Source organism: Amblyomma maculatum, chromosome 1, assembly GCF_055883805.1.
Source record: "Amblyomma maculatum isolate TAMU_Amacu chromosome 1, ASM5588380v1, whole genome shotgun sequence".
In the NCBI taxonomy this organism is placed as follows: Eukaryota; Metazoa; Arthropoda; class Arachnida; order Ixodida; family Ixodidae; genus Amblyomma; species Amblyomma maculatum.
The window spans coordinates 387,480,173-387,498,655 of record NC_139344.1 but is presented as its reverse complement, the minus strand read 5'-3'; the positions used below and the strand labels follow the sequence as shown (position 1 = coordinate 387,498,655).

The 18,483-nt window shown below is 48.1% G+C and overlaps 1 protein-coding gene across 1 annotated transcript; it reads right to left on the bottom strand.

Annotated features, from left to right (window-relative positions):
• Nucleotides 1–8,789: 8,789 nt before the first annotated feature.
• LOC146208469 (uncharacterized) lies at nt 8,790–17,295 on the bottom strand. Its single transcript, XM_084578638.1, has 3 exons — nt 17,103–17,295; nt 14,594–14,733; nt 8,790–8,825 (listed from the first exon to the last, which is right to left on the bottom strand). Exons 1-3 carry the CDS (start codon nt 17,293–17,295, stop codon nt 8,790–8,792), a joined length of 369 nt encoding a protein of 122 aa, XP_084434764.1.
• Between the last annotated feature and the right edge of the window lie 1,188 nt (nt 17,296–18,483).

The following is an 18,483-nucleotide window of genomic DNA, read 5'->3' as shown; positions in this document are numbered from 1 at the left end:
AAGACGCGCATGTTACTTCTAGAACGCTGAACCTTGTGTGCCACCCGGAATTCATTTTAGCCGAATGATGTTTTATGTAAAGGATATTTTTGAGGAAAATGACTTTCGACCGGACTGACTTCTGCTGTTGACACGCTGTTTATCTTTGCAGCCATTTTAGTCAAAATTTTCGGTTCAGCGCTTTGTAAATAATAGTTTCAGTTGCTGTCGAGCCGGCCACACTTCGCGTTATTGCCGAAATTTCCCGTACATATATGACATGAATAAATACTATGTATGAAAGGAAAATCTCGGTGTCTAGGTGGCTAAGACGCTACGCCACTCAACCCGAGTACTTGGTTTGAACCCACTCCGTTGGTTTCTTCTTTTAGCGCGAACGCACTGCAAGCTGTCATGGTCAGTAATAGTGTTACGTATATGTCATTGAAGAGGACGACGATGAAAAAAAAAAGAGACAGATAAGAAGGAGAAAACATTTATTTACAAATAAATGATTTTCGAAGAGAGGTGCATATGGTTTTGGAGCTGAGTGGCAGACCCTATTCCGGGACGCCATTGGCCGCCACCACTGCCCGAGCTCTCTGGACCAGGGCACGCTGGGCCTCCAGGTCCGAGATGGACAGGGCCGCCTCCCAGCCCTCCCTAGTTGGCTGTTTTATAAGTTTTATTCTTCTATTTTGCTGGTAGGCCCACACCATGCAGTACAGGTCAGCATACTGCCCGCAGAATTTGCACCTACCTGTGAATGTCAGGTCCACGTCTTTTAGTATGGCGTGATTTAGAAAAGACTCGGTTTGGAGCCAAGGTGGTACTCCTCAGATCTGTTGAGACCTTTGGCGGGTCCCGGGAGGGCCCTCCTGCAGACGACGATGCTGAAGCAACCTTTGGTGCTTGCCAGAACACTTACGTCTGTCATCAGTTGTGCTTTTCTCGAACTAGCCTTATGCCACGTATCATTTTCGTGGAGGTGAAACAAGATCCCCGTCCGCACCGATTAGCCCATTTAAGCTGCCCAAATCTGAATTTGCGCAGCGGCCGCCACCTACCTGCGATCACAACGCCGTCAACAACAACCACGATGACCTCCGAGGCAGCCCCTACCGCCGCGGGAGCATCGTCTCAGCCTGTAGTACTCGCTAAAATTCGCCATCCTCCCATCTTTATTGGCGACAATCAGCCAGACGTTGACAATTGGTTGGTTGGTTGGTGGGGTTTAACGTCCCAAAGCAACTCAGGCTATGAGAGACGCCGTAGTCGAGGACTCCGGAAATTTCGACCACCTGGGGTTCTTTAACGTGCACTGACATCGCACAGCACACGGGCGCCTTGCTTTTCGCCTCCATTGAAAAGCTGCCGCCGAGGCCGGGATTCGATCCCGCGTCCTTGGGAACAGTAGTCGAGCGCCGTAACCACTGCGCCACCATGAGAAATAACGACTTGAGGGGCTAGTTGGTCCTGCATAATACCCAGAAATGTGGCGCAACAAACACAAACACAAGCGAAGAGACAACAAATGCGCACACTATGTTGTTGTTGTTGTTCTCCTCTAGTGTGATGGCACATACCCACACAGGGGGATCGGCCAAGAATTGGGTGGCAGAAATATTAGATTTTGAGATGTATAACTACATCGGAAAAAAAAATAAATGCTAGGGAATAGAAAAGGAAATGTAAATATGATAAACCAAAATATATAACAGTAAATACTAACGCATGCAGTAGGAGAATAGTAAGATTTATATGTACAGATTAAAACTTCAAAGCATATTAGCCAGGTAGACGTTTTGTTTTTTGTTTCTATTAAGAAGTTTTGAATGGCGTTGAAAACATACCCGTGGCTGTACCCAAGCATCGTGGCACCGAACGATAATAAAATTTGGCTGCTCAAATTAAGACCCAGCTGTTGTAATGGGGTTTTCCCCCCCATTACAACAGCTGGGTCTACATCCCCATTCCGAAGAAAGGCAGTGCCAAAGATTGTTCCAACTACCGCACGATCGCGCTTATTTCGCATGCTAGCAAGGTGATGTTAAAAATCCTGCAAGGTAGGCTGCAGCAGTATGTGGATCGGGAGCTTCCGGACGTGCAAGCTGGGTATCGAAAGGGCAGAGGAACTAGAGACCAAATTGCCAACCTTCGCAGGATCATGGAAAAAGCAAGAGAGTTCGAGAAACCCATTTACTTCTGCTTTATTGATTATGCGAAAGCGTTTGACTGCGTAGATCACAGCAGATTGTGGCAAGCTCTCTAAGAGATGGGAGTTCCAATTCACCTCATCTGTCTTCTCAGGAACCTTTATGAAGGGCAAGAGGCCACAGTCAGAACTGGGCATGGTCTTACTGATTGGTTTCCGATTGAGAAAGGGGTGAGGCAAGGCTGCATAGTGTCGCCCTGCCTATTTAACCTATATGCAGAGTGCATCATGAGGAAGGCCGGTCTGGACGAGTCTTCAGCTGGAGTGAAGATTGCTGGAAAACGTATCAACAACCTTAGATATGCGGATGATACCACTTTAATGGCAGAAAGTGAAGTGGAACTCAAGAGACTTCTGATGCGCGTACAAGAAGAGAGTGAGAAGTTTGGGCTTAAACTGAACATTAAAAAGACGAAGATCATGGCGTCTTGCCCTATCAAGTCCTGGAGCATCAATGTACAAGAAGTGGAAGCTGTGACAGATTTTCTGTTCTTGGGCGCCAAGATTACCTCGGAAGGAGACTGCAGCCATGAAATTAGGAGACGCCTGCTTCTGGGAAAGAGAGCAATGGTTAGCCTTGACCGCCTAGTAAAGAGCAGAGACATTAGTCTGCCAACCAAGATCCGTATAACCCGTGCTATGGTCTTTCCAGTTGTGATGTATGGATGCGAGAGTTGGACTGTGAAAAAGGCTGACCGCCGAAGAATTGACGCGTTTGAATTGTGGTGCTGGCGAAGACTCTTAAGAGTTCCTTGGACTGCCAGAAGATCAAATCAGTCGATATTGTCGACCATAAACCCTGACTGCTCATTGGAGGGTCAAATTCTAAAGTTAAAGCTCAGCTACTTTGGTCATCTGATGAGAAGAGAGGAGTCGCTGGAGAAAGATTTGATGTTTGGAAAGGTTGAGGGTCGCCGGAGAAGGGGTAGGCAGCGAACGCGATGGTTAGATGGCATTCTCGAGGCATTGCAGATGAAGCTATGTGATGTTAAGAAGATAGTGACAGACCGGAAAGCGTGGCGTGACATGGTCCATAGGGTCACGAAGAGTCGGACACGACTGAACGCCTGAACTGAACTGTTGTAATGGCTTCTCTAAATACCGTTTTCTCATCATGGTAAAGCGGCGGCAGAATATCAAGAAATGATCTATTGTTTCCGGTTCCCCGCAAAATGCGCAGGCAGGAGAAAGCGCCAAACCAGACCTGTGCATATAGAAATTTAGGGGCGGAATACGACAGCGTAGCCTGGTAGCACACTACCAACTGTAATATGGATCTGAAAACACTTCCTCTTCACCACTCCTCTTCTTCTACACTCAAGTACATCTTCTCATCTTCCTCTTCTTTACCAAGGGGATATTGGCACTTTCTTCCCCGCAGAACATAAACATCGTCCAAGAATGGCAGTCGCCAATTCTACCATGCTTGGACGATGTTTATGTTCTGCGGAGAAGAAAGTGCCAATATCTCCTTGGCAAAGAAGAGGAAGATGAGAAGATGTACTTAAGTGTAGAAGAAGAGGAGTGGTGAAGAGGAGGTGTTTTCAGATCCATATTACAGTTGGTAGTGTGCGCGTGTGTTGTGTCTCTTCGCTTGTGTTTGTATTTGTTGCGCCACATTTGTGGGTATTAGTATGAGCGCTGCAGCAAGAACAACCACTGGGACGCCACCATCATGCTTGCTAACATCATCTTCTATTTGGGGGGAACAGCTCGAACATGGTTCCAAAATCACGAACAAGAGCGCATTACCTGGGACATCTGCAAGCAAAAGCTTCAGTACTGGCTCGGGAAGCCCATTGGGCGGGTTCTGGCTTGAAAAACAGAACTTTCTTCTCGTGCCCAATCTGCCACGATGTCGTACCTTGACTACATGCAGGACGTGCTTGCGTTGTGTCGTAAGGTCAACAGCTCCATGCCAGACAGTGACAAGGTAGAGCACATCCTCAAGGGTATCGCGGATGATGCGCTCAACATCCTATTCTCCACGGATTGCTCTACCGTCGACTCGGTGCTTTAAGTCTTTCGAAAATTCGAGCAGGCTGAACAAAGACTGCAAAGACATCGCTTTGAGCATCTTCCAAACGTGGCGGCTACATCATCCTGCGATGACCTGGCCCCTTTGCACCAGCCCTCCCATCCCATTGCCGTGACTCGAACATGTCCGGAGAGAACTCCAGGCCCTAACGCCTGCACCACTCCCGTTCCTTTAGTGGCTACAGCAACCACCAGCACAATATCCCCACGTCGCTATCTTGGTCACAGTACTGCGGAGTGGCGCACCTCAGGCGATAGGCCGATCTGTTTCAGTTGCTGTCGAGCCGGCCACACTTCGCGTTATTGCCGAAACCATACTTTCCCCACCCCTCGCTCCTATTACAACGCTGACCGTCGGTATTACTATGGACCTCGACGCTTTGCTGCCCAACCAGAGCATCCGATGAGCCTCGCACCAAAACCGTCCCTACGGCTCGTCGCTCCAGCCCATCTCCATCTCCCCCAACTCGTCGATCCCGTTCACCAGTACCTCGTCACGGCTCCTCCCTATCATAGGGCCGCATCTAATCGGGAAACTAGCGAATCTAGCGTCCGGGAGTGACGCTGCGTTACCGACCCGTCCTGCCAACGCGGTACTGACCCCCACACCTAGACGTAACCTCACTGCTATTCTGTGGGTGGAGCCCCAATTTCTGCACGTGTTGACACTGGCGCCCACATTTTTATCCTCAGTTCCTGGCTCCGCCGACGCCTTAAGAAAGTCCTCACACCCGCCACCTCATCTACCATTCGCGTTGTGGATGGCAACACAACTACTGTGGTTGGTATGTGTACTGCACGAATTAGCATTGCCGGCCACCACATCCCTGTGTTGTTTACAATCCTCACCAGTTGCACTCAAGACGTCATATTAGGCCTTGAATTTTGAACCGCACACTCCGCTGTCATTGGCTGTTCTTCTGGACTACTTCATCTAAACCTGCCGCTCTGTCCTGACGAACGAGCTCATGAAACTTGAACGCTCTGTCTTCGCTCCGCTGTATTTACTCGCCTGCCACCTGAAGCCGCTGTGTACGTGCTCATGTCGCCTTTTCCCCCCATTCTTGATGGCGACTACGTTGTTTCCCCCTTAAACGACGTGACTCTGCAGCATAGCATAGCTCTCCCTCACAATATCGTGCACGTATCGAATACTAGTCCTGAACTTCAATCTTTTTGTACAAGTTCTTCCTGAGGGCATTTCTCTCGCCGGGCTGACCCCGCTGCCTGACTGTAATGCATCTGCACTTTTACCTGATCCTACTGCAGGAGAATCGACAAGATCTGCACCATCTTCGCCTTCGGAGGCCCGCATATCAGCAATGCTTGCTCCAGACTTGTGTCCTGATCGTTCTCAAGCACTTAGGAGCCTTCTGGCTTCGTAAAGTGATATTTTAGATTTTGGTAACCGACCCTTGGGACAAACGTCCCTCGTTACTCATCGCATCGATACCGGAGACGCCAGCCGAATTAATAGAAGACCTTAACGAGTCGCCATTTCTGAACGTCGCGTCATACAACATGTTGGAAAGAAACATTATAAAGCTTTCCAGCAGCCCCTGGGCGTCACCTCTCGTGCTTGCTAAAAAGGACAATACATGGAAGTTCTGCGTTCTGCGTTCTGCGTAACACCTCAACAAAGTTACAAAGAAGGACGTTTACCCACTCCCTGTCAGTTATTTCTCTTCGATTGATATTCGTTCCGGTTACTGGCAGATCGCGGTTGACGAACGGGACCGATAGAAGACCACCTTCGTCACTCCCAATGGCCTGTATCAATTCAAGGTGATGCCTTTTGCCCTGTGTAATGCGCCCGCTACATTCGAACATATGGTGGACTCTTTTCTTCGATGTTTCAAATGGACGACGTGCTTATGTTATCTCAGTGACGTCATTGTCTTTTCTTCGACCTTCGAGAGCCATCTTCATTGCGCCATTCTTGGAGTCTTCTGAAGCGTTGGCCTTCAGCTGAATTCAAATTCAACCAACGTGAACTCAAGGTACTCGGATACTTGGTCGATGCCCGCGGCGTTCAACCCGACTCAGAAAAAATTCGATCTATAAGTGCATTTCCTACGCACCGCTGTACCAGTGACGCTCGTAGGTTTCTTGCCCTTTGCTCGTATTTTTGGTGGTTTGTCCCCAACTTTGCGGAGACGGCTCGTCAACTCACCCTTCTTCTGAAAAACAGCGTTCAATTTTAAAGAACCCCAGGGGGTCGAAATTTTCGGAGCCCTTCACTACAGCGTCTCTCATAGCCTAAGTCGCTTTGGGACTCCACAAACCAAATCAAACCAAACCAAACCAAGCCATTTTGCTGGGGCCAAGAACAACCTGAAGCCTTTTCTGCGCTCATCGCGGCCCTCACCATCCCGCCCGTCCTGGTACGCTTCAACCCTCAGCACCAACGGAGGTACGCACCGACGCCAGTGGTCACGGAATTGGTGTCATTTTCGCCCAAGAGCAGACAGGCCACACTCGCGTCATTGCTTATGCCAGTCGGCTCCTTTCAGCGGCTGAGCGGATTTTTGCGATCACGGAACCTGAGTGTTTAGTCCTCGTGTTGGCCGTTATAAAATTTCGCCCTTACTTGTTTGGCCACCCGTTCCTGTCATCACCGACCATCACGCCTTATGTTGGCTTTCTACGCTGAAGGAGCCTACTGGTCGTCTCGGGCGTTGGGCACTGCGTTTTCAGGAATACACATTGTCTGTCGTCTACAAGTCCTGCCGGCTAGACTCTGATGCCAATTGCCTGTCCCGCAACCCGGTAGATCCGCCGTCTGAAAGCACGTGTAAGGATGAAACCTGTGTGTTGTCCATCTCTGACCTTTTAAACATTCTTCAGGAGCAGTGCTTAGATCCCAAGCTTTGCAGAATTATCAACCGTCTAAGCGCTGATCACCCTGACGCCACCCTTGCTTTGTTTGTGATCCACAACGGCACTTTATATCGCTGGAATATGCGACCAGATGGCGCTGAGCTTCTGCTCGTAGTCCCTGACCACCTGCGTGCCACCGTTTTTCAGCAAGTGTACGACGCGCCCACTGCAGGTGACCTTGGCGTATCTCGACCATACGACAGCGTCCGCCGGGGCTTCTGGCCATGATCTACCGCTCTGCTCGTCGTTACATGGATTCTTGTGCCAGGTATCAACGACGGAAGAAGCCCTCGGTTGTGCCTGCTGGATCCCTACAGCCGATCGTCATCCCAAGAGATTCATTTTCCCGAGTTGGCCTTGATCTCCTCGGGCCTTTCCCTCTGTCTGCTTCGGGGAACAAATGGATTGCGGTGGCTACCGAATATACTACGCGCTACGCCGTTACAATAGCGATACCGACCTGCTGTGCAACTGACGGGGCTGCGTTTCTTTTCCGTGATATTATCCTGCTCAATGGTGCTCCACGCCAGCTGCTCACTGACCGTGGCTGTTGCTTTCTTGCTCCTGTGGTCGAAGAATTTCTTCGATACTGCTCCATTAAGTACTGTTTCACCACCGCTTACAATCCACAAACCAACGGCCTCACCGAATGCCTCAATCGCACACTCACGGACATGCTGTCAATGTATGTATCGGCTGATCACCGTGACTTGGATATTATTTTACCATTTGTAACATTTGCGTATAATTTCTCCCGTCACGATACGATGGGCTACTCGCCCTTCTATGTTCTGTTCGCCCGTGACCCTTCTCTGCCGATTGGCAGCGTACTGCCTCCCACAGGCAAGTTCCTATCTTCGTGACACTGACAGTATCCCGAGCTGACGCCGCCCGTGTGATTGCTCGGCGCCGACTGGCTTCTTCCCAAAACTCTCAAAAACGCCCCCGTGATTCTCGTCATCGGGATGTGCACTATTCTCCGGACTCTCTCGTCTTGCTCTGGACTCCCGCTCGTAGAGTTCGGCTGCGTGAGAAGCTCTTGCTGCGCTACACAGGCCCCTACCGTCTTTTAACGCCAATAACTTCCGTGACATATACGAGATCACCCCTGTGCACCAACACCGACAGCTCGATATGCCACGTACCGAAGTTGTGCATGTCGCTCGCATAAAACCGTACTACTCCAGTTGCAGTTCCACGATGTAGTACGCACTGAGACTGTGCTTTCGTGGTGGGGTAATGTAACGTATATGCCATTGAAGAGGACGACAATGAATAACAAAGAGAGAGACGACGAAGCTGAAGCAACGGTTTGTGCTTGCGAGAACATTTATGTTTGCCATTAGCTGTTGTTTTTCCCGAACTAACCTTCTGCCACGTATCAATATATCAGTCATAGCTCAGTTACTTTGTTGATTGGCGAACTTTAAAGACCCGTTAGGGTAACTGGTGCGTTCGAGCCGGTGTAGATGTTTTACATTAAATGACTCATGCAAGGTCACATGGGTGTGACCTCACATAACAAGTTAGCCAATCAGAACGACGGCACAAGTTTTCACAATTTTATAGGCTTCAACCCTTATGATTAGTGTTATCGCACAAGTGTCGTACCATTGACAGTGAGCCCCTGTGCGGGTTGTGACGCTACAAAGCTTCACATCCAGCGCGAATGGTCACTTTAAGGTGCCTCACTGTAGCTGGGTGGTCCTTCGAACTAGAATGAAGAATAGGTGCATGGCAGCAAACACAACGCCTATGGCCAGATCATTTGTGCCAATGCGAGCCGATTGCCCTGCTGCTCCTGTAATTTGGCTGCTGCTCCCTCTGAGGTTAGAGGAAGATAGTGGAGGAAAGTACATGGCCTACCTGTCGACTGGATTCAACTCGCGGATGATCACTGCCTTGTATAGAAGCAGAAGAGCGCTGATAGAAGTAATGAAAACACTTAGCTGTGGTTTTGCTTGGGGTTACGGAGAACTTTCTGCATGGCTACGCTTAGGTTCAGCTTGAAAGTAAAGACATGGCCTTTGCACATAGTAGTATACGCTGTGGGTTGAGCTTTACTTATGCCATAGGGCCCTAAAGTGCGATGAGGCGAAAGCTTATATCGCACTGTGGTCCGAAGCCCTCCACTACGGCACCTCTTTCTCTCTGTTTTCACTGCCACCTTCGTGATGACGCGATAGCATAAGCTACCAGCCAACATGTAAAGCCCCGCTTTAACCGAGCCATTTGAACGCGCCTACGTGGCCTAGGAATACCGCCAATGCAAGAATTTTGGCAGGCTGATTGTGATATCGCCGTCCCATATGAAAGGAGAGGCCCGAGTTGGCATCTTCTGCCAAACGTAATATCAGGCAGCCCTACGTCCAGTTACTTCTCGGGCATATCAGCTGCCAGCTACCGCTTCCCACGAGTTCATTATTCGCTCTTCGTACAGGCATGAAAAGGCGCGGCGAAATGGCGAGACTGTGGCCAATGTAGCTCTCGCTACAAAAGCGATAAACGATTTGAATCCTCCTTTCAATGTAGTATCAAGCGAAAGCTTCAGAAAAAAACTTTCCCATTAAGGCGACATTAAGGAAGCTAGGATCTTGTCCGGTTCAATGCATTTTGATCCACAGCAATTCAAGATCATCATTCATAGATTAGAACGCGGCTTGTATACTTATGCCGTGTCTCTTGGTTCTGTACACTTCATGCTTAATGTACGCAGAAAAGGCTTTTCTTTAGGCTTCCAGTGGGGGCTCTCACACATACATGTCACAGGAAACGATGCGGCGGCTAGTATCGTCCATATAGCGGCATTAAGTCCCCCAGAAACGTCCGGTAAGATGCAAAACAGATATTCAGGGAAGCGCTTCTTATCTTTCAGTATCGTGTGGATTTACCGCACAACCCGTGTTTGACAAAGAGCGAAAACAAAAAAGGTTAGCTCTGGGTTAGCTTGTGGTTAAACCAAGAGTTACGCGAGAGCAATCTGTATGTCTATGCTTAGGTTGAAAGTAAAGACGGCTTTTGCACATAGTAGTTTACGCTATGGTTCCAGCTTTATTTATGTCATAGGGAAATCAGTTCACGTATGAGCATCCCTCGCCTCTCGTCGTGGACCATTCTCATTTGGGTGTCGAAGACGTCTAGTACGTGGTATGACATCGTCTCTATGTAGAACTCTGAGGCACACCGCCATCACAAAGTGCGAACGAACCTTCTGTCCTAGCAACTCGATGCTGTTGTTCGCCTCTACCAACTACCGAGTTATCTTGTTCTCCTCTAATATGGTGGCACATACCCACACAGGGGGTTCGGACACTCATACACATGGTGTGGACTTGTACACATTACAACACAGACAACACAAACACCCCAGATACGTGGGAGTCTCTGCTGTGTACTTCCGAGCCAGCAGACCAACGCTGGCTTATCCAGCGTGAGGTGGAGGCCACGGCATCCCAAGGGATCCCCGCCGACCTCCTCTAAGTCAGCGCAACTGGTCCTTTGACTGGTCCCCTGTTTTTGGGCGCAATAAAAGAGTTCACCACCACCACCTTCTTCGTTTTCTTCGCTCTTCGGACAGGCACGCACGGTCAGGAACTGCGAAATAGCGAGACTCTGGCCAGTGTAGCTCTCGCTACAAAAGACCCCAGGCCACTCGGCGACAGCGCATTCGGACGGGCGCGGAGTACGAGAAGAGCGCCGCTCGTACTCCTGCTTGGATGCATGAGATGGGCCTGGAACATTCGCTGATGTGTTCCACGCGTGCGGTGTGGGAGGGGATATAGAACATTATGTGATGTGCTGTCCTGCTTTGTCCGCTTCCCTTAAGAAGGCACCAGCCCCCAACTATTAACTTCAGGATACTGCCTATATCAGCGTAGAAGCCAGACATGTCGAAAGGAGGCTTTACGCCTTCTTTTAAATATTTCTGTTGGACTTGGACCTTGACTCCAGATGATGACAACCGAGAGACTTTGAAGTGCGTTTGAGTGATTCTGTGCCTAGATGATGACAGCTGGAGTGGGCTATGTACTAATATCAGTGATTGCGTGTATAGCGGGGTAGAACCACCAGGTCTTAGTTATGTGCCTGGTGTGTGGACTTTATTCAAAATTAAAGTTCCGTTGAGGTGGAACCTTTGCCGGCGGAATACACAAGGTATTCCCACATTGCGTATTCCCACCTGCCCCATGCAACAACCTCATCCTCTGAATCTCGACATTCCCTCCCCATATAAGGCGTCCTGACCAAATTTGAGGATTGGCCATCCCAATTCTGGGGCAGGCGAAGTCCATGTTCGAGTAGACCAACTCGGTTTAGAACGTAGACACTTGAATTCTCGAATTTCGTTTTTAGAATTCCGCAAAGCCATCTTTGAAGGTTTACCACTCAAAGTTAGGGGGCTGGTCACCTAGTGTTCCTTTTTTAATCAAGCTGAAGAGGGCAATATGACGGAGGTGGTCGAAATTTCCGGAGTCCTCCACTACGGCGTCTCTCATAGCCTGAGTTGCTTTGGGACGTTAAACCTCACAAACCAAACCAAACCAATATGACGGAGGTGCATTGTGTTCACTGTGCATGTATGCAACGTAATGAAGACGACGACGCGCAATGCACAGCGCGAGAGAGTGGTAGTAAAATATGCGAGATGATCGGCTGCGGCGATAACTGCGAGGTTCGGTACTTGGTTTTCATAAGACATTACTAGCTGGGTAGACATGCGCTCCGTGCGAACCATTCTTTAATGCGGTAGCGTTAAAGGCCCCGTCTACTAGAAAATCTATAGCGTCGGCGTTGCAGTTGTGAGGGAAAACTTCAGCAGCTATAGGGTTGCGCGACAGCACACGACCACGTGTCATGACTGATCTAGCAAGACCGGCCAATTAGAACTTCTCACTTTAGGCGGGAGAGGGAAGGGAATCGCACTCTCAAGACTTTCATTCCGAGTCGGATACGCTACTCTTCACGTACGAAGACACCTTTCAGGTTGGCCAACCTCTCTGCCATTCCTATCAATAAACACATCTATCTATTGTTCAAAACAGGCTCTATATTCGTGTCTCGTGGTCTCTCGCACAACATGGCAGCTGCAGGCAGCATGCTGAAAGCTAATGTGACCTAATCCATGCACGAACTATGGGATTTGCTACTTGCGCGGTATGGTTTATGGAGTGTAATGTCTAAAGCAACTCAGGTTATGGGGAACACCATAGTAGAGGGCTGCAGAAATTTCGACCACCTGGGGTTCTTTAACGTGCACTGACATCGCACATTACGCAGACGCCTTGCTTTTCACCTCTTCCGAAAAATAGTCAGCGTAGCCGGGGTCGAACCCCGTCCTTTGGGTCAGTAGTAGTGCATTGCTGAGCCACTGCGGTAGGCGGGAAAGGTAATTTATCCACTTACAACGTGCATGTGTACAGGCGAGGCGCCACACGGGGAGCTGCGGAAGGGCGCCTTTACGCTGTTTCGTGATACCTTTAAGGCGGACCTCATCCTCGTCCTCGTAGGATGAGGTCCGTAGGACAACCTCATCCTCGTCCGTAGGACAAGGAGTTCATGAATGTCGCACATATTTATGCGCGGGCACCGAGGCTTATCGTGCAGTTGCGCATCGGTACCAAAGTTTTGTTTCATACAGGTCTCTGTCCGCATCGCGAACACTGTGCTGATAAATCAAACTGTCACTCATGATGCCGATTGAGTTTTCATAACAACCGTGCTGGCATTAGGCATAGCGACAGAGCAAACGGACGCGCACGAGCAGCTAAGCTAACTGCCGCCCCGTACTAGTACTAGTCAGAACAGGACGCAAAGATGGCGTTGGCTGCATACTAATGTCAGCTGTGACATCACGTGAATACCCCCTATAGTATACCTCGCAATTAGCTCGGAAACACCAAATTCATTGTTAGAGTCTCGAGCTAATTCCGTACAGACCGAAGGAAAAGGAGGGAACCAGCAGGTTATATGGAAGCTAGTGCGACTAAGAAGTATGATCTGATGATATTTTTCGATCATCATCGAGAAATCCTTCTTTGATGAGGACAATCCGAGATTTTATTGTCGATACATGGCTTACTGATAGAAAAAGAGTCCTACATCACCTTTAACCTAATAACCGGATATTCGTAGCCGATGAATCAGAAGACGAATACATGCAGACCGTAAGTACTGATCCAAAGACATAAGAGCTAGAGAAACGCAGCGAAGACGTGCTGTCTTATCAGTCCGGTGAAAGAAACGTACATGCGCTGAAAATGGGGAATCTGGGAACAGAAATAAAGAGAACTCCCCCGAGGTTGGCGAAGAAAAAGAAATAGCTGTAACGTCCTATATAGTCACTGTACATATGTCTGTGCAGTTCACTTTTCTTGGGAACGATTGGCTCTTGTCTAGTAATTGTAAAAACGTGAGTTAGTGTCACTGAGATGCCTCTTCAAGATTAAGAGGAACAACATGGCCTCTAGCACGCTTGTTGCCGGCAGCGTGCAAGTGAATGTCTTAATTTGTTAACGCCGTGAAATCTTCGCCGGTAGTGCTAGTCGCAACGTTTCGTCCTGCCGGTAACACTGAAGTGACCGAGGAATGGTTGTTGGTCGGACGCGCTGCTGCGTTAAAGGGTTGGTAGTGCATCCATGGTGACCTCGCAGTGGTTGCGCTTCCATTGTTGTTTGTCTCCAACAGTACAGTCTCCAGCAGTCCACTTGAAGAATGATTCTTCCTACTGTCTCTCGATTCTACCGCAGTATTTATTTTGCGGACATGACTTTGGTGGGTCACCTCGTCACGAACGTCCATCTTGCCAGTGGCTTTTCGGGTCACGCGCGAGTTACGATAGTACTTGTACAAATTGGTTGCAGCAGGATACATTTCTGTTTCGCCGTCAGGCTCACTGTCTTCTGTAAACGGCTCACTTTCGTTCTCACTGCTAGCGGTGATCCGTGTCAAAACACTAGTAATAAGCTCAGAGTGTGACAGGAAAGTTTTCTTTGCTGTTAAAGTAGTTTCGGCTGGTAGGGAGCTGCTACTCTTTGCAAAGGACACTGACAAAGGAGGTAAGCTTATTAGCGTAGTCACTGGGGAAGGCATGCTCCATTTTATCAAACGTGGAACGTGACCATGGTGGTTTCGTGCACTACGTTCATCCTTGGCAGAGGCGCCGCCAACGTGTGACTTGTGATGAATGACTGCATCACTTTCAGCTGTTTTTCCCGTTGTTTCCTCCGACGGGTCATCAGATATGTCGTGTCTGTGGGGCCCTTGAAAAGGCTCTGTCGGCCGCGTGGTTCCCATGCCATGTTTGAATACATGATCATATTCCCAGTTATTGGTAGGGTATTCGGTGCCCAGGTTTCGACCTTCAGATTTTGCTTCGATTTTGAACGTTTGCCTTGATGTAGACTGAGTGTTGAGTCGTTGTATTGTAGTTGGTACCAGCAGTGCACTTTTAGCAGTTGGTGCGCTAGATGGGGCGTTGGTTACGGTGCCGCCTAAATAGATCTTGTGCGTGTGTGCGGAGTTTTTGGGCACGGATATTGGACGCTGTCCAAGCCCATTATGGTTGTGATGGCGAGGGCCTCTAGAATTTTTGCCACGAAAGAATTCATTGCCGTTTATAAGGTCTGAATCAGGATAGCTAGAGGCCACCCGGAAAGCCCATTCTGAGCCGTCACTGAGACGAGGTGGACCGTGAACTCGAACTGCGCCGTTACCCATATGCGTCCCAGTATCAATATTTAGTCGGGGCGAGAAATTAGTAACAGATATCTCTGAATGATATCCTTGAGTAGGTGAAAACGCATTGCTTTGCGTAGCGTCGTATTCCGTCTGCGGAATGTGTGTCTTAGGGGCTGGAATAGAAGTCACGAAGCTTCCGTGTGTTGCCTGAGTATTTTCAGAGGACGATGTGCTCGTAATTCTTCGGGGTGTGTGAATAGCAAGAGTAGACAGCTTCTTTTTAATTCGCCGGCTTGCGTTCATTTTTGACTCCCCTGAAAAACAGAAGCAGAGTGATAACCAAGAAGTAATGAAATGATTACTAAGCCATAGTTTTTGCGTTCGGCATGAATCACGTTCATTATGTTTATTAAAGCCGCTTTCATGCGAACCAGCCGCGTCGCACTTAGACAGCTGTTTACTATGTCTGACCGAATAACGTTTGCCCTTTGCCGTTGAGTTCGAAACTCATCATGCGTATAGAATTGCTCAATTGTCCTTATAAAATCCTTCGTTCTTATGTCTTCTTACTACAGAGTACGATCAAGTTTAGATTAAGGCTTAACGTTCCGAGAATGCTGTTTTCATTTGGTTGGAGCTTATTACAGTAGCAGAAGGCTTATATAAGCTTAGGTACAACAACCCTATAGGTATGCAATAACAAGTATGCTTCTGTGTAGTAACAGGTCTACATAAACGAAGAAATAATATTGTTCCCACCGAAGACAGATTTCACAGTGAACGCAAAGATTACAAGTATATTTATTGCGTTCCTTGTGATTACTCTCTCATACACGTAGCCCATAGTTTCTGTGCTTTCTAGAGGAGAAAGAGTAAGTAATTCCATAGAAAATATTTTGCGAACTAACTCTTGAGTTGAGTGATTGTTTTTAGGGCTTAGGTATTATATTGAGGAACTATATGTCGCACGATTTCTCCATTACAGTCTTCCCTTTTCCTACTACCAGACGCCGTGCTTGAATGCTGTGCGCCTTTAAGACATCGAAAATGCGCCGGTAACTGTTGCTTCAAGTACATCGTGCAAGTCGAGCCAGGAAGCTGCCAAAGGGCGACAATTAATTCATGCCAATGCCGGAGAGTAGACACAGGTTTTAACGTGGTCATGAGATATTGAAGCCAAACTCATATCAGCCAACCTCTCCCTAGATATTAAACACTATAGCCTAGCACTGGGATCCTTCTTAAAATATACTCAATCTTTGTGTGGTCCAGAGCCCATATGTGGCAACAGCACCTCATAGGAGTTTAAAGCGATCGAATATTTAAAATAAGGCTTGCTCGAATTTCTTCAGGTAGGCTAATTCTAACAAGCCTAAGAGGATGGTGTGTAAAACTATGACTCGAGTACATTGCAGGGGCGTTTGAAGTTGGCCGGGAAATAACCCAACTTTATCATATGAATAAATTTCTCCATGCAGAGGCACTCAGCAGCCAGTACATGAGAAGCGTTCATCGCATGACTCATGCCACCGCTGCTAATGCAGCGTGGACGATACGCTTAAGAACACTCAAAATAATTTTCCAGCACATCATTGCTGCGTTTCTGCCAGTTCGTTGATAAAAATTACTAAAATGCAACAATTAAAGTGCCCATACGTAACCAAACGCCCTGCCGCGTCATTATTTTAAAACGTAATGGGAATTACACGTAGCATCATGAAATGAAGTCTGTAATATGGTAGTCTTTCTCGGATAAAGCCTGCTAAGGACAACTAGGTATAGCTAACAACTACGATATTCAACTTTCTCTACCTTGCAGCAGTGTCGACAAGACGTCGATGTCACATACTAGAGGTGTATATTGGCAATCCTATGAAATTAGTCTAAATGACAGATGAATACGCCACTAACCCGAGCGCAGGATATCGACAGCAGACGTTAGAATATCGACATGGAGGATACGCCCACCATAACGCAGAGAAAGAGTATTTCAGTGGTTTGGTTGGGCTACAATATGCACTAAACATTTATTTCAAATAATATTTCTGATCAAATTCCAGTCTAATAGTTGCCACTTCGATTATAGAAATTTTCGTCCCCTGGTTTCTAAATATTGTATAAAATTCATGAATGAGTTTTCCACTTTGAACGTTAAAGCGCTGCAAAACAGCCGCCAATAACCCTGGAAGGAGGGCAAATACGTAATCGTCCTTCTTCACTCACTAGCTCAAAGCGCTAAGGCAAATGCCACCTGCTTTCTTTGTAAAACTAGAGTATTCACTTTAGGCCTGAATCACTGGTGTGATCACCTCACCTTTAGTGACGAGCGGCTCGAGCGCTCGGAGTTGGCGACGCACTGCTATATTGTTCCAGCCCTTGAAGGCTGTAACAAGGACCAGGGCTGCGGCAGTCAACGTGATCAGTGCCAGGGTGAGCATGAAGAAAGACGCCACAATGGTGCCCTTGCCCAGACGGTTGCTGCTGAACACCAGCGAAGCGCTTTCCATCAGATGGATCAACGGCGCTCGGTGAACACAACAACTTCTGTTTCTTCTTCTACATTGGCCAGCAATGCATCAAATGCTTGGCCATAGCTCGATGTCTGATGATGAGGACAAGAACTGAAACAAGAAACGAGAAGAATCAGAGGACTTCATTAGATCGGTTCACCTTTGTTTCTTTCATTTAATGCCCTATTTTGTTTTTCTATTTACATGTGCCCTTATGCCCCGACCCAATAACCAACGTGATAAATAATCAGATTGACCACTAACAAGCTAGCGCAAACATCAACAAAAGTGTACCTCATCATCAGCCTGACTATACCCACTGCAGGGCGAAGGCCTCTCCCATATTTCTCCACTTAACCCGGTTCTGTGCTAGCTGCATCCACTTGACCCCTGCGAACTTCTTAATCTCATCCGCCCACCTAACTTTCTGCCTCCCCCTGCTACGCTTTCCTTCCCTTGGAATCCAGTTTGTTACCCTAAGCGACCATCGGTTATCCTCTCTTCGCACTACATGTCCTGCCCATGTCCATTTCTTCTTCTTAATTTCCACTAGAATGTCGGTAACTTGAGTTATTTCTCTGACCCACTCTGCACGCTTTCTATCTCTTAATGTTACCCCTACCATTTTTCGTTCCATAGCCCTCTGGGTTGTCCTCAACTTAAGTAGAACTCTCTTGGTTAGCCTCCACGTTTCAGCCCCATAGGTGAGTACAGGCAAGATGCAACTGTTGTATACTTTCCTCTTGAGCGATACCGGTAAGCTTCTAGTCATAATCTGCGAGTGCTTGCCAAATGCGCTCCATGTACCTATCGAACTTCAAAAAGCGCAATGTAAAATGGTCGCTAATGCCATTCGTTAGATTAAAAGCAATACTTGAAAGCTTCTCGAGTATTACAAATATGTAGGTATGTACGTGTGTATGTTTGGTTGGGTTTGGTTTGTGGGGTTTAACGTCCCAAAGCAACTCAGGCTATGAGAGACGCCGTAGTGGAGGACTCCGGAAATTTCGACCGCCTGGGGTTCTTTAACGTGCGCTGACATCGCACAGCACACGGGCGCCTTGCTTTTCGCCTCCATCGAAAAGCGGCCGCCGAGGCCGGGATTCGATCCCGCGTCCTTGGGAACAGTAGTCGAGCGCCGTAACCACTGCGCCACCCCGGCGGGGTATGTATGTATGTATGTAT

Bases quoted from the DNA above. Each gene is read 5' to 3' on its own strand.
- LOC146208469 (XM_084578638.1), bottom strand. From the start codon at position 17,295: ATGGAAAGCGCTTCGCTGGTGTTCAGCAGCAACCGTCTGGGCAAGGGC. The intron at 14,734-17,102 runs GTGAGGTGATCA...ATCCTGATTCAG, and splicing joins CGAGCCGCTCGTCACTAAAG to ACCTTATAAACGGCAATGAA. The intron at 8,826-14,593 runs GTAACCAACGCC...TCTTCATTCTAG, and splicing joins AGATCTATTTAGGCGGCACC to TTCGAAGGACCACCCAGCTA.